We start from the raw sequence: 16,870 nt of genomic DNA, 5'->3' as shown, positions 1-16,870 counted from the left end.
ATATTCTGATATTAATCACCTCAGAGAAACATAAAATGTATCCACTCTATTACCTTGAATCTGGCAGCGAAGCTTTTCATTTAGTTGGGCCAAATCTTCAATGGTCATTTTTGTTACTGCAAAATGCCAAAAATGTGAGAAGAAAAATAAAGTTAAATTAAAAAAATGCTACAAAATACTGTTATATGTGAAAGCCAGATAAACACTGAAAACAAAGCACGTTTTTTTTATTATATATATATATATATATATATATATATATATATATATATATATATATATATATAAATAGCTCATTTTTATGTTTTTAAGTTATTAACTCAAGACTTCAAAAGAAGGTGGCATTTTACTACACACAATTTCTTTTTAAACCTTTAAGAACTTTTAAAATAGCTTTACTACCGAGTTTCTACCTAGAGCAAAAAACAAATTCAGGACAAGTGACTCACAAGAGGTAAATTATCAGTGCTACACTCCTGGTACTTATGCAAAGAATGGGATTTTAAAAACCAAACAGCAAAACTGGTTTGAATGGCACATGCACTCTCCATTTTTTATTTGAAATTTTAGAAATACCAATTTCTTTAAAAAAAAAAAAAAAGATTAAATTTAGCAAGAACAGGTACAAAAGTCATGTAATCTACAAACAGTTGCCAGTTAGCTTCAAATTTGTAAACACACACACTATGAGCTCTGAGCATCATCATTTTTCTCAGTAACCCTATTTGTGAGCTACACCTAAAAAACAAACAAAAAAAACCCAAAGTTCCTCAGCAGCTATAATAATAATAATTCATTACATTTATATAGCACTTTTCTTAGTACTCAAAGCGCTATCCACACAGGGAGGAACCAGGAAGCAAACCCACAATCTTTCACAGTCACCTTACTGCAAAGCAGCAGCACTACCACTGCGTAGGAGTACTTCATTGGTTTTTTGTATTCACTATATTAATGCCTTTGCTTTCCACTATGGTATGTATTTTGAGGCATCAGTGAGATTTAAGTTTTTGGATTAAATATTGACTAGCCCTAACTAAGCACTATATTGCTGAGTACCAATGTCTACAGGGATGTAGTGATACAATTTCAATTTTAACTTAAATAAAAAATATGAAATATCTTGCAACACTGAATCACATCACGTAATATTTTTAAAAATTTAAACACACAATATTGCCACATTGTGAGAGAAGTATTGAGGTAATATATTGTAGGGTGTTCGGCAATTCACACCCCTAACAAATATCTACATTTACATCATGCATGAATCTCATGACTTGTACAGCTGACACAGCTAATCTGATACAATGTCGCTTAGACCAACACAATGCCCCAGCAATCTCACATAGCACCATCAGCAAGTCTGCCCATTTTTCTGGATGCCCATCTGTGCACCACTGTCAAATCTCTGAATGAATATGAAATAAACAGACCAATGCTTTTGAGGTCTTTGTTACTTCCAAGGGCACATTTATCAACTAGCAACTTGATTTCAGACCACAAAGCAACAGAGAACAACTCTCCCCTTTACATGTGAGCATAAATGAAGGACTACAGGGACAAGCAAACAGCAATGACAGGTAAGTCATTGCACAATAATTTATTCCAGGCACTGACTCTAAAATACTTAAGACTCCTTTAAGAGCCCCCCTCCCCCCGTAATTAATTGCTGTAAGGGATGTCAACATGTAAGTTCCACAAAAGAACTACCAGTAGGAAATTGCATAACCTGTGAGGTCAAGAAGAGATTTCCACAATAATTAAAAAAGACATAAGCCTGCCTGATCTAACTAGAGATCACTTGGACACATAACAAAATTTCTGGAACCAAGTATTCTGGGCAGGTGAGTTAGTAAGTAATTTACTGCAACATCATATGCCATGTGCTGAGCAAGTCAAAAGCAGAGTTTGAAGATATCAGATACCAGCGATAAATAAAGAATGGGTGCTGGGCAAGCATTACAGTTTTAGGCTGTTTTGCTGCTTCTGGGCCTCTGCAACTTGCAGTCATTGTATAAACCACAGAATAATTAATTAGAATGTAAGGCAATCTGAGAAACAAACTGAAGAGGAACCAAAAATGGCTCTTACAATAGTACAGTGATCTAAAATACAAGTACATAAACAATGAAATTATCCAAAATGAAATGAATGGAATGACCTAGATCTAAATCCTACTTAAGTGGTAGATTTTAAAAAGGGAAAGCCCCCCCTACATTATTCTGCTGAAGCTGTTGTATGCTGAGCTGGGAGATAAGATTCCTGCTAGCTAATCTAAATGACTCACACACAACCTGTAACAAAAAAAAAACACAAGACCTGAAGAAATAAAGTCTCAAAAGACAACACGGAATAATGAAATTAGGGTGAAAGTCTGTTCTAGTTAATTGAAATTCTTTATTCAACCAAAATCAACAAATTATTATACCTAGATCCATTTATTTCCTAACCCGCTTATTCAGAAAAGGGTAGCAGAGAAGCTAGAGCCTATATACCAGGATGTACTTGGCACATGCCTGAAACAACTCCTGGAATAGGATACCTGTATTCATGAATTTCCATTGTTAAAAGTGATATTTTTCACGTATGCTTCTATATCTGAGTATGCTCCTAATCAAAAAGGTGACAACTGTGATGAGACTTAGTAAGAGACATGGAACTCAAAAAGACTTGTAATGGTTTGTGAGAAACATACAGTACAATTTTTTTTTCTATACATGTTTCTTATAACAGCATGTGTGGCTCACAGTGCTTAGCTTACATCCAATAATCCATACCAAGACAAAGAGGCCAGGGTCTATTCTTAACAGACTGGAAGGCAAAACAAGAAAATAAAGATGGACTGTGGACCATGCAGACATCTACATTCACTCACACATGGGCAGACAATTTAAAACTGCAAGTTAGGCACAAATTGCATTTATTTGGGATTTGGAAAGAAAACTGCTGTACCTCCAAGAAATACCCAAGAACAGATTGCTGCAACTCAGCACATGTAGCTGAATTCAGTAATGTTATTATGATGATTCAAAGGCAATTCATTCCAAGTTCATTTAAAATTTCTAGAACTCACAATGCTGTGTAAGCATGAAACTCTAACATTATATCTGCCTCACCATAAAATAAATGTCTATCTATTATAAAAAGAAATCCTGTCCCCTGTCCTGATAGTCTACGATACATGATCTTTCTCGGAAGATAATTTAAAGACCCGTGAGATGAAAGAGACCTGCCACTGTGCGTCTTACGGGAACATAGAATGAGAGTCTTGCAAGACACACCCTACTTACAAGCAATATAAAAAAAAAACCAAATCAGTAGTGTAAAGGCAGTCATGCAGCACACACAGCTCCAGGGCTCTCAGTGCATATAAAGTGTATAAGGTCAATACGGTAGAAATGAATTGGGTAGAAATGAAATGAATAGGGTAGAAACAAAACGTCGATGATTAAACGAAGAATAAAGGAAAGCGCGGAGAAAACAGACTCAAATGCGTTGGACAGAAAAAAGAGCAAAAAAGAATAATCGAGGTGCAAATTCAGAAAATAAGGAAAGTAATTATCAGCCCAAAACAAGTGGAATTGTAAAAAAGCAAGTCCAATCCGGCTCAGAATTAAATGACAGTGAGTAAAAGACAAAGTAGAACTTCATAGAGATGTTTACAAACGTTGGCGCTAAACACATGCAGAGCAGGTTAGAGACTATGAAACCAGGGAAATTAGAAAGGCTCAAAAAAAAACCAAAAAAAAAACGTTGGTGCTATACACATGTGGAGAAAGTTAAAGGATATGAAAGTAGGAAAATTAGAAAATATAAAAAAAGAAAGATCGCAGTAGCGCAAACAAACAAACTGCCTCATTTAACTATGCACCAGTCTAACTTTGGTTTTGCATAGTAATTACTACACTATTGCACCTTAACACTTAATTCTACTTTATTCACATAATTTTACTTATTTATTATGTTTTACTATACTGTTATCTTTCGATCTATGACTTTTTGTTAATCTAACTGATATTCTTCTAACTTTGCATAGTTTTAGATAAGCGTATCAGGATGTATTTCACTACGTGTTGTCCTGTATAACTACGCATGTGACAAATAAAGAATCTTGAGAATTTCAAAAATGGAGTTTACTGCACATGCATTTATTGGTTACTTTGTTAATGTATATATATTAATCTGTCTTCTTATTTAAAAACCTAAATTTACCCCAGGAGTCAAAAACGTTCTGTCTAGCCCTTGTACAAAAACCTAGACAAAAGCTGGGGTATCACCTTGGTAACCCCATGTACTTTTGGAACTGTGAGTGGAAAACAGCACGACTTTACAGACAGGAGTCCAATGCAGAACTCTACTTACTTTGTTACTTTGTAAAAAAAAAATATTAAATGCTGATGATGTAGATCATTTTGTCTAGGCTGAAATTACATACAGAGAAACCTATCCTGACCTCATTAAAAAGATTCAGCATATTGGGACTCGCAAGATTACAAATATTGTTTTTACAGAAGTTCTGAAATAAAAGTGAAACTAATGAAATATCAACAATTCAAAGAAATAACAATCTTAAAAGTGTGTATCCGGAAAACCAAATACGGGGGTTGGCGAGCGAAGCGAGCAGGGGTCGAAGCCCCCTAGTCTACCAAAAGGAAACCTGAATTTAATTACTTTTACTCATTCAAACTTGGTGTCCTGAGTTGATCATTTTGGCTTGGCTATACTGCATATTTTGCCTTTTCTTACCATGCGTACAAACTACATGCAGCAAAAAGCAAATAACGCAAAGTGTTGAATATCAATACGAGCTTGCAATGTACAAACTGCATTCAGGCAGACAATGGCACTGGCTTTTTTTACAAAAAAAAATGTAGGCACTGCTTTGATATACTGTATAGACGTATTTAGGCTTAGGCTTATTATCTCATGTATACAGTACAATTACATTTCTATTTACCTGCAAGTAGTGTGTGAAGTGGAAACAAATTAGTGACAGTACTTTATTTAGTAAACATCTTGTTCCTCAACCCCAATTTATTACTTTTACACAACCGGGTAGATGAACCCCCACCCTAGAGGTTAGAGTACATTTATATTAGTATATGATATCATGGGGGGGGGGGGTCCTCAAATATACAAGCGCTATGATACACTAACATTTGTTTAAACATTGGGGCACCTCTAGTACCGACCCACTTCAAACACTGCCTGCAAAAACAAACAAGCACCACTGCACCGTCACTTTCTTTGTTCAGCACCCAAATCTCAATGCATAGGTTATGTAAAATAACACCACAAGGGTAAGTTCCTGGTCGCAGCAATGAAAACTGACTCTACCATAACCACTCTTTATTAGCAGTGCTGCAAAATCCAAGGGAGAAACGTTGGTCTTAGGTAGTGGCAAGTTAATTTCCAATGTGGAAATGCCCAAGGCTCCTCACTCTACACTTTAATGCATCACTTTAACACAGGTCATCGCCACTTATATATGTCCACTTCAAGCACTGCTTTGCATTGCTGCTTTTCTCACTTATCAATTCCTTTCTACTCCATTAATGAAAACAGCTTTTACAGTAGTTGCATTTTTAGCAGAACCCCATTTTGTGAATAACAGGTTCATAGTTATGCAAAACAATGAATTTCCTGTCCATGCATTTTTTTCAAACCTACTACTAATACATTTGGTAAAGCTAGCCAATTTGATCAACTCCAGAAAAGCTCCTTTATATTACAAAGTTAAATAAAGAAGCAGTGACTTATTGTATGCAAGGTCCACTGAGATGAACATTTTCCAAATGGAACATTACTCTCACAGAAGCAAAGTGGGGATTTTACTTCCTATATGGGCAGAGGGCAGTGATTTAAAAAAAAAACAAAAAAAACCACACAATTTGACCTTTACTAAAAAAAAAAAAAAACATTTCAAGGTTATGTGCTCTACAAAACACTACTTATGTCAAAGCATTTTTAAGTAAATAAAAAGAAAGTAATGAATTTTAAGAAAACTACTTCCAACAATGAAGATAACTAAATAATATATTATTTATCTGATTAACTTACTTTTGTTTTTCCACTGCAACAAATACCAACATCTCAGTTACTTAACCTAATTACTTGCTTAGCTCAAGAAACACTATGCTTAATGTTCTTTTATTTTTAATTGTCTCCCTTAATCACTTGCCTTTTTCAGTGACTGGGGGAAATATGTTAAAATAAACACATTTCTTATAATAAACATTAACAAACAAAAAATTAACGAATTGCTACAATCTAAAATTACCACACTTTCAGTCTTGAGTGCGATGCACCCATATGTCAGGACTGCTAGTCAAATCCAGTTTTTAATGACTTTCCATGTCAAAGACTTTTTAAGGACAAAAGTTTCTTTAGAAAAAAATGCACAAAACATGCTCTAGGGACATTGAAATGTGTTGTTCTGTTTAAAACCTAACTTTTTTCCATGAAAACAATACTTTCTCCATATAAGAAATATAAAGAAAGAATAATGCACAGTGAACAAAGTCTCCCAATGCTTCGCTACTGAAAGTGAATAGATATACATATATTTTAGCCTCAGTGGACTATTGTTAACACTACTGGCTACTGATTAACTTCTCAAACACTACCTTCAAAATAAAAATTAGTTGTACTGTAAACAGCAACATCTTATTACATGTTGCCTGCATTTTAAATCCATTTTATTTAAATGTATAGGTAATTGAAGTACACAAATAAAAAATAAATAAAAAATAAAAAAATAAAAAATGCCAGGTGGCAGAGGAACTGCCAGCTACAACTTTTAAATTTGATAGTATTCTACACACATTTTATTACATAGCTGATCATTATGTTGAATATATCGAAGATTTATTGTTGGTTAATATTGTACATATCTACCCACCAATTTTCTGGAGCATCTTAAGTAAATATGGTTTTGGTGTCAGGATCAGGTGCAAAGGGCAAATCCCAAGTGAAGTGCCAATCCACTGCAGGACACAAGCACATACAAACATCAGGCCAATTAAGAGTTGCCAATGAACGCAACTAAAACTACAGTACTTATAGCAATGCTAATACCACTATTTTTAGGAGTGTGTGACAGATGGGAGACAAAACTATATTAAAGAAATAAATTCAAGCATAGCTGTCAATACACTTTTGTTTTTCAGTACAAGAGACTAGTAATTTTTTTAAAAGCAGTCTACAATCCTCCCAGCCATATCCATATTAGCTCTGATAAGCTCACCAGTTTCCTTCCAAAGCCACCAGAATAAAATGTTCATAACTCGAGTATTGAGCATGTATATCTGAAAGATGCACATGCAGCTTCAACAGGGACATTACTGATTAGGCAACCTAACCATTACAAGGGGGGCTCCGCCCCTTGCTCGCTTCGCTCGCCTACCCCCGGCGTTGGGTATCCTGAAATACATTAGTCAAGCTCGTTCGTCTTGGACGGGCTCGTGTTTGTATATCCGTCAGTTGAGCTCATTTGTTTTGAACCCGTGCCTGCTTTGCGTCCGCAGTTTCAGACGCGCATTGTAGGCGCCTGCGTTCATTGATCTTATCCAGGTGGGCTCGTGGTTGTATCGTTGAGCTGTATTGTGTTTGAATTAGGTGTAAAGCATTCAGCGGTTTGTACAATCCCAAGCAGCACATTATTCCTAACTTCACTCCGCAGTAGTGCCACTCACAATATGGCGGTGACGCCTGCGCCTTCCGTAGTAGTGCCACTCACAGTATGGCGGTGACGCCTGCGCCTTCCGTACTATCATTGTGGACCTGTGGGGCCGCCGTAGCCTCTTCCGTTTGAATCTGGGCTGCAGCGCAGAATCCTCTTTTTTGTGCGGCTGTGTCGTTAGCTATGGGCGCGTTGTTGCTTCATTTCTCATTCACGTCAGTTGAGCTCTTTTGTTTTTGGGCCGTGACTCCTTCGTTTGCGGTGGATACGACTTCGCTTGCGGTTTATGAGACGCGCGCTGTACGCGCCTGCGCAGTATGTCTCATGGTCCCATCGCCGTGTACCTGCGTCCATGCCATCCGGTTTACCATTCTCGGTTAGTAATATGGATGTTATGTCTCGGTTTTAGATACTGGTGATGAAAAAATTGTTATGACATTCACAAACCTCAGTCTTATGATTAACACTATCATAGAGAAAAATAATTTGTTAAATAAGCCACCTTCAGACACTTGAGAAATATGAGACGTTGGTGAGCCTTCTTGACTCTTCAACAGCTGAAGCATGTTGTGCCTGTTTCAATTCATCAGTAATAGTCATAATAAGAAATTTAAAGCGTATGACCCTCTCAAAAGCATCCCCTTCAAAGCACATGGCAGTGTGGTCTCCTTTTTGATTTCCAACGTTCACAACCACCTCTTTTGTTTTGCTGACACGGAGGGTCAAATTGTTGTCCTGGCCCCACAAAGTAAGCAGGCAAACCTCTTCTCTCTAAGCTGTCTCATCATTGTGGGTGATCAGGTCTATAGTGGTGCTGTCATAGTGGTCTGACCACAAAGCTATATAGGTAAACAAGGTCTATAGAAGTGGTGCTCAGCACACTACTCAGTGAATTGCCAGTGTTAAGGATCAGTATATGAAGGAAAAAAAAAGAAAAGAAAAAACAAGGGGGGGGGGGGGCAGGAATGCAGCTACACAATAACACAAAAAAGTATCACATGTGAAATTAAGTCACCCACAAAGAAACATCTACTAGAGATTCCACTTGGGAACTAAACATCTAACTGATGTACAGTTGTCCAAACGTAAAACTATCTGAATATGCTAACGTCCTTAATAATAAGAATAAACAACAAACAGTGGCAAGGGGGCAAAATAAATTTTCTTTCAATTTCAAAACCAAAGCTTGTATTGAAGTTGCCCTAAGTTTCTCAACATGTATTGCAGAGCTATAAAATGACTACATTTGACAAAGTTAGCCATCTAGAATTAATGCAAGTTTATATCTAAAATGTAATGTATAAATATCAGTGCAAAATTTCCCCCCGGCTTGTAGAAAAAAAGGGAAAACAAATTTAATTCTAGATCTATGAATCATACGTCTTATAGTAGCAATTTAATAAAACAGCTAGTCTAAATAATGTGCTCATTAATTTCATTCAGTACAGACTTGTGCCAAAAATACATTTTGCTTTTAGCAGCCACAGCTTCATTACAAACTCCACATAAATTAAAATACAGTACAGTGATGTCAAAAGAGAGAGGTATAATGGTAAATATCTAATGTGCCTCTCACTAACGTTGTTTCTATGCATGTTCTTTGTAGTTGTCATGTTATTGTTAGTGTGAAATGCCTCACATTTTGCAAAAGAATTCACAGCTTCCCATTAACTAGTATTCCCATGCAGCACATTCAGTCTGTCCTACATCAATTGACAAGGCAAACTGTTTCCATTTTGTAAATAACAGACCAATATGTAACAAAAGAAAAAACAAACCAATAATCACTTACGCACAAGATGAATGCTATTAACCTTAATTTCTCAAATAAATACCACCATGCTGAGCTACAAAATGGTTCAGATGTACAATTAAAACAAATATAAAAGATCTAAACACTTACATTCTTCTTTTGTATGGCATTTATATCTTCGAGTTAAAGAACTGTTCGATTCAACTGATTGTTTCTCAGATTCCTCAGACCGTCTTGTCCCAGACCACATAATTCTGTCTGAGGGGTATGAAGCGCCAGATCCTGAAATTAATCCAAGTCTCAACTCACTAGACTCCAAAATGCCTTTGGTATACTCTGGGAGGCCATTCTGCTCTGTCCATCTTGGTGTATAACGAGGCACTTGTGAGTCACTCTGGGGAACAAGTTTCCGATCACCTTGCTGAGTATAGCAGAGTAGCTCATGCTTGCCAGTTTTTTGCTCCAAGTCCGAGACTGCATCTTTGTTTTGTGCATATTGTACAATCCAGCTAATTTTTTGGCTGAGAGCATTTTTCATGCCTTTGTATGTGCTTGTAGAAGATTTGGCTATGGAAAATTTCTGGTTTGCTATTAAATGGTATTTTTCAAAACAGTCTCTGTGACCTCTGAAAGATGTTGAATGTAGCAGCGTTGACTTTGGTACACCTGTTGAGAAATTAAATGTGAAATCAATTCAAATGTATACTACAAATAAAGTACTCAAAACACTGTTTTTGCACAAAATCCAATTAAATAAAGATGGCATTAATATATTTAATTCACAATGTTACTTTTAACATTCCTGTTAAGAAATTTAATAACTGACTGCTTCCTTCGTAGGTTCTGATCAAGTAAATGTTCTAACAGATAATGACAAAGAGTACAGCATAAATAAACAAAATAAGATGTCAAATTTTGGTAGCCATTCATTGCCTTATCTCTTTTCTAAATTTTGATCTAATTAAGAACCACTCCTTGAGCAATCCTGGACAGATGTGTGCTTTGTGCTTTTACACTGGAATATTTATAACATTTTAAGAACATAAAATTACTTGGATTAGATTAGATAAAATGTATAATAGGGAAATTCAGATGCTAGGGAAATTCAGATGCATTCAACTGAAGCAAAAAACAAGGATACAGATTCATAGAACAAATACAGCCAATCAATCGATAAATAAATGTAAATAAATGTACATCATGCAGATATTTTAAAATTAACTTAAGAATGTAGAAAGGAAGCACCAAATTGCCAGACAGCTGTGGTCAGGAAAGACCCCCCGAGGTGCTTCTTAGCATACCGTGGTGGAATAAGCTGGCTAAAAGAACTCCAAGACAGCACCTTCTACAGGGAATGGAGGAGACTTTTCATGGGTTGGAAAAAAAAAAGTTCCACATGGCAGATGATCACACTAATAAATGATGTATGGTTTTATTTGTGATATGTACTTGAAGTCCTATTTTACATATCCTTACAGTAAACTCTATTTTTGGAATGGTGGACACGGGGCAGGAATTAACTGCTACAAAGGGTGCCAGTAAATTCAATACGCAAACTGAAGATTAAAATGTATTCAATTACTACACATAAAAATGGCATACAAGGGCAATATGTGCAGTTCCCTCAAATATGTGGTCACTTCCATTATCCATTAAACAGTGAGATCAAGTGATTTTGTCATTCCACTACCTGTTCTTCAAAACAAAAGTTACAGGATGCATAGCCTGAAATAAAAATTGCATAATGCTGATCAGATGCCACTGAGTAAGAAATACTGGACGGAAACAAATGAATGGAGGATATTCAAGGACTGTTCAATTTTAATATGTATTCAGAATTAGGTCTGATGCTGTGTGGGTAGTTTTGTACACAGCCAGGAAGATTAGGCTAGTGAATATCCAAATCCTACAGATTAATAATGATGTCCACAGGACAATTTAAAACCAGGCTATAGCTTTTAATTCATGGAATAGTGACCTGTGCAAAGGACTCACTTATGATGTTAAGCTCTTAGATAGTCAAAAGGGAAAACAAGTACAGAATGTAAGGAAAGTCACACCATCTAATTAGAAAATGCTACTAACATCTAACATCTCATTTCCAGATGATCTAATAAGCTTTACACCCATTTTGAAACTTAAAATCAGAGTGCTCAAGACCCCAAATTAAACATGGCATTTTATTGTGCAATTCAGAACACGTTATGCTATATATATATATATATATATATATATATAGATAGATAGATAGATAGATAGATAGATAGATAGATAGATAGATAGATAGATAGATAGATAGATAGATAGATAGATAGATAGATAGATAGATAGATAGATAGATAGATAGATAGATAGATAGATAGATAGATAGATAGATAGATAGATAGATAGATAGATAGATAGATAGATAGATAGATAGAGAAAAATACATGCTTTGTAAATAAAAGACAAAATAAAAAGGGTTTAGGTCCTGGAGGGTGTCCCATTTAATTCATATATCCGAAGAATCAAGGTAGCAAGCACAACTGGACCAAATAAGGTTTGGCAAAATGCTGTTGTACAAAACAAAAAGACTTCAGAATTGTGGAGCTCTATGTCCCTGTGTAGATGGTCTGATCATGAATATCTGCCTGCAGTGGTGAACCTTGGTTAAATACCCTGTTGACCAGAAGGGCTGGGGGGTTTGAGGCCATAGCAAATGATCTCAGTGGTTGTTCTGTTGTTTCTCTTCCTCCATACACACATTCCTTCCATGTGTTAACCAGTTATAAGCCCATAAAACACTCCCTAATGCTTGCATGTCTGACTGTTGCTCCAGAGTTTTGGTGCCAAATACCTAGAAAGCTCTACCTTTTGCACTCGATTCTGAAATATAGGAACAGAAAAGCTAAATCTTTTTGAAACTTAACATATGAGAAGGAGGATTTTATAATCAGCCCTATTTTATCAGAAGTCAGTGAAGTGAATTAAGTACTAGAGTTATATGGTCATACATTTAAATTACATTGCCTCTACTGTGCTTTTAATTAACTTTAAAGTAGTAAATGAACAATTTGAACTGCCTATAACACCATAACGGATTACAATAGTCAATTCTGCTTGAAACAAAGCAGTACAGTGATTCTCAATAAATGAAGCATGATGTTTGTTAAGTCTTACCCTAACCTCTTAATCATTTTTTTTCTACACAAGTACCAAAGATAAAGTAAAACATTTATCTTACAGTGTAAGAGTATACCACTGTGTTGTGGAAAACCTGAGACAGTGTGTTGGTGTTGTGAATTTTATATCCAGCTTTATTTGAAAGGTGTCGGTTTGTTCATGTAATTTGTAAATAAACTACAAATTTTTTATTGAAAATGTGTTTTTCATGTAAATGCTATATATGACTTGTAACTTATAGGCTGTAACTACAGATTGTAAAAAGCGATTCAAATAAGTTTAAGTCAAAAACATTTTGTCCATTTTGTTATTCCAATGCAAAACAAATTTGCAAAATATGAACATCTGTATGAAATGGTCTGTACAGTACTTCCATGTAAATTACAGTTTAGTGATACCATTGGAAATCACTCAGTGAAAGATTTAAAATACAACAGTACAATAATATAGAATCAAGTGTATTAACTTATATAATGTTTATTAGCTACACAAATAAATGAAGAATTTAAATGAGCAGGGAATTGAATCAAATAAACAGCTTGAATAATACTTTATTTAAAATTGCACACATTGGGTCAAATGAAGTAAACAGGCTATGTAGATATACTGGTGCAGGTCTACGTCAACCTTTACAGGTCGAGGGGTGTATGTTTGTGTGTGTTCATTTCTTTCTCTTCATCATTATGCATGTGATTTGGTAGGGCAAACAAGTTGTTAGTTAGCTACACTTATCCATATTACTAACCGAGAATGCTAAACCGGATGATGGACGCAGGCACATCCGGCAATGGGCCGTAGCTGCAAAAAGACGTACTGCGCAGGCGCAAAAAGAGTCCGCGAGAGTCGGCTGAGGAGCCGAGAAAGGCGGACAAAAGAGGGCGAGAGAGGCGGACAAGACCACAGAAAAAAGGAGTGAGCACAGGAAAAATGGAGAAATGAGGAAACGCAGGCAAAGCACGAAACACATTGCACACGAAACTAGACCCAAAAAAAAAAAAAAAAAAAAAAAGAGGCTCGCGCACAACAGCAAGGCACCCCCCCCCTACAGGCACCGGACGGGACACACACCAAGAGGGGGATTCAACAAGACACAGGAACACAAAAAGAAAGAAGACGCTCGCGCGACAACAATCCTCAACCCCCCCCCCCACACACACACATCCATAAGAAGTGACACCCAAAGCCACATATTCTAAAGTGAACATCAACACCTTCACACTAGGCAGCATAGGTGTCAGCATTGGTGTATCTCCTTACAATAAAGCACTATTAACCGTTCAACTGCAGAAAAGGAAACATATTAACAGTGACTGCGATCCTCATTACTTATCCATATTTCGCATGCTGAGAAAGAAACAAGTCATGAATACACGGTCACGGGTACAAAACGAAAAGGAAAGGATAACAGGAACAAACACACGAACACGAAAGAAACAACAAAATAGACGGCTATGCAGCATAGGTGGATCTCATTACAATAAGGCACTATTAACCGTTCAACCACAGAAAAGGCTCCATATTAACAGTGAGTGCAATACTCCTTATTACTTATCCATATTTCTAAAAGAAAAAATGACTCGACTCCAAAAACGCAAAGCTCAACTAAAGCTTTTAACTAACGATGTACCTAAAAGTAAAACCTTTATGAACTGCATTAGATCCTACAATACTTCATTTAATATGCACAAATCTACATCCTAGATCCACATGACGCAAACTATCAATCAAAGTGCTGCATCGCAACAGGCACGGATTCAAAACGAAACACCTCCCGTCTCAGACATACGTTGATGGCAGCGAAGGCTACAACGGGCTTCTCACACAGTACAGGCAAATCGATTACAGCTCCAAAACAACACGTCCCAAATACTACACATGCAACAACGCGCCTCTCAAACGGCACAAGCAAAACATACACCAGGAAAATTCATTCGGATTAATGAATGTCATTTGCAATCATTGTCATTCAGTTCACTTCCCTGAAGAAACAACTGGCAATACAAGTTATACATTTACACGTTGTTGTCAAAAGGGTCAAATTAGACTGCCTCCTTTACATTCATATACTGAATATCTACAGAAGCTTATAACTGACGATGTACCTGAAAGTGAAATCTTTATCAACTACATTAGATCCTACAAATCGGAATCCACTATGAACATTAACAGTGGCACTACACATCGCAATTTAATCATGATTCACACGAGGATAGCAGTGTCATTAAAACATCTCAGTGGGGAAGCAGTTCTCACCATTGTATCATTTTGAGGTTTTTAGTTTTAGCACTAAATCAGATCATTTTCCTGTGGAGGGACTTAATTTATAGCTCTAACCAATTATAGGTGAAGGACTACTGCTCATCAGTAAAATCCACACAGATTAGATTTTAATAATAATAATAATAGATAGATAGATAGATAGATAGTAATAATTCTTCACACTTTTACGGCGCTATTCTCACTACTCAAAGATTTTTTTAATGTTTTTTGGCATTGGCCCTGGATAAGACCTAACTCCCCAAAGGCATGAACCAGAAAATCAGATCTACTTAAGTCTTTTAAATGCCATCTTGAAAAAAGTCTCCTGGAGATGCACCTAGAAAATGCAGCAATGCTCCTAATTGAACACCGCATAACATTTTAATCTTTAACCAAGCACAAAATAAATGTTTATAGCTACCCTCCACTCCATTAGTAAAGTGACCTTAGGTTTGATCTAATAAACTAATGGGAAACATATACTCAATAGAACAGTAATGGTATACTACCAGTAAGTAATAGGCAACACATTTAAAAAGAAGTATACATTCTAACATTTATTAAAAAAAGAAAAATGTTTGACAGTGTAACATTGGAATTCATGACATTCTGATGAACACAGAATTCTGTTCTCATCCTTATAATGTCAAGATAGTAACCGTAAACTTCAGTTCAGTACAGTGAAAAAAACGATTCATTCACACACACACACACACACACACACTCACACACATCAGTAATAACAACAACAGTAAACTTCAATGTGTGATTATTGGGAAACTTTTTTTTTTTTTTGTTCTTTATTCATTAAGGACTTTAACAATACTTACTTTTGTATTTCTTCACCATCAAGCCAGCATATGAAAATTTAAAAGACTGCCATTAAACTATTAATATATCTTAATGGTTTATGAAACCTCAGATTGTTACAGATGTAATCTCACCATTAAAAATCAGTTTTACTGCATACAGTCAAGATTTATATCAGCTATTATTATGCACAGAGTGTTTTCTGATATTTTATTTATTAACTTATTTTTCAGTCTGAAGCAGTACTTCACGTCAGAGTTATTTATACAAGACAGTGTTATGGTACCATGAAGCAAGCTAATTCTAAAGAAGGCAAAAACAGGAATCAAATTGATCTCAAGCATGGGGCACTCTTTAAATTTTTTTTTTTCTTTCAAAAAAAAAATCATTGAGAGTAGCAAGTGATTTCCAGAAGAAAAAAGATTTAAAGGAAGGAAGGAAGGAAGGAAGGAAGGAAGGAAAAAGAAATACCAGGTGTCTGAAATGTTACACAGGAGAGAATGATACTGGAAGTGTTGCTATATTTTTACTTGATGTATTCCTTGTTGCCTCAGTATTACACTTCTGAAGTCATAAGTAGTTTGGACAAATATACCTAATATTTTTATTTAAAGTCTTTGAAAACAAGCAAAATTCGAACAGTGTTGTGTTACAGACTGACCTGACATACTGAATATTCAGCATAAAATAAGATAATTGATTAATGTTAAATCTATATAGAGTTTACCGGATCCAAAAAACAGTATGTATGATTGATGCTAATATAATCTGCAAACATCAAAAAAAATTAAATGAAACTTGTTTTTGGGTGCTACTTTTTCATATTAAAAATGTTTTACTAGTGGGCTGGCGCCCTGCCCGGGGTTTGTTCCTGCCTTGCACCCTGTGCTGGCTGGGACTGGCTCCAGCAGACCCCCGTGACCCTGTGTTAGGATATAGCGGGTTGAATAATGGTTGGATGGAATGTTTTACTATACTTTACTGTAGGATTGTTTTCATGTATTTTCACATGAAAACAATCCTACAGTAGTTGGAATATTTTGCGATCACTTTTCTTGAGTAGAGCTGCAACGATTAGTCGACTAATCGAAGATGTTGACTACAAAAAATCGACGCAGATTTTTTATTGTCGACGCGTCATAAACAGAACCTTCAATAGAGGCTCCAGTCACAAAGAACCACATTGGTTTTTGTAACTGCAA

General features: G+C 35.9%; 1 protein-coding gene across 1 annotated transcript in view; it reads right to left on the bottom strand.

Annotated features, from left to right (window-relative positions):
* The window catches only part of c4h21orf91 (chromosome 4 C21orf91 homolog), a 57,712-nt gene that overhangs the window by 5,578 nt on the left and 35,264 nt on the right, over positions 1-16,870 (bottom strand). Inside the window, exons 3-4 of the mRNA XM_051927088.1 lie at positions 9,588-10,103; positions 54-116 (exon numbers count right to left, since the gene is read on the bottom strand). Coding sequence (XP_051783048.1) covers positions 54-116; positions 9,588-10,103 — 579 coding nt within the window. The remainder of the gene's footprint in view (positions 1-53; positions 117-9,587; positions 10,104-16,870) is intronic.

This window comes from Erpetoichthys calabaricus, chromosome 4 (genome assembly GCF_900747795.2).
Source record: "Erpetoichthys calabaricus chromosome 4, fErpCal1.3, whole genome shotgun sequence".
Lineage (NCBI taxonomy): Eukaryota > Metazoa > Chordata > Cladistia > Polypteriformes > Polypteridae > Erpetoichthys > Erpetoichthys calabaricus.
This window is presented reverse-complemented; position numbering and strand designations above follow the sequence as displayed.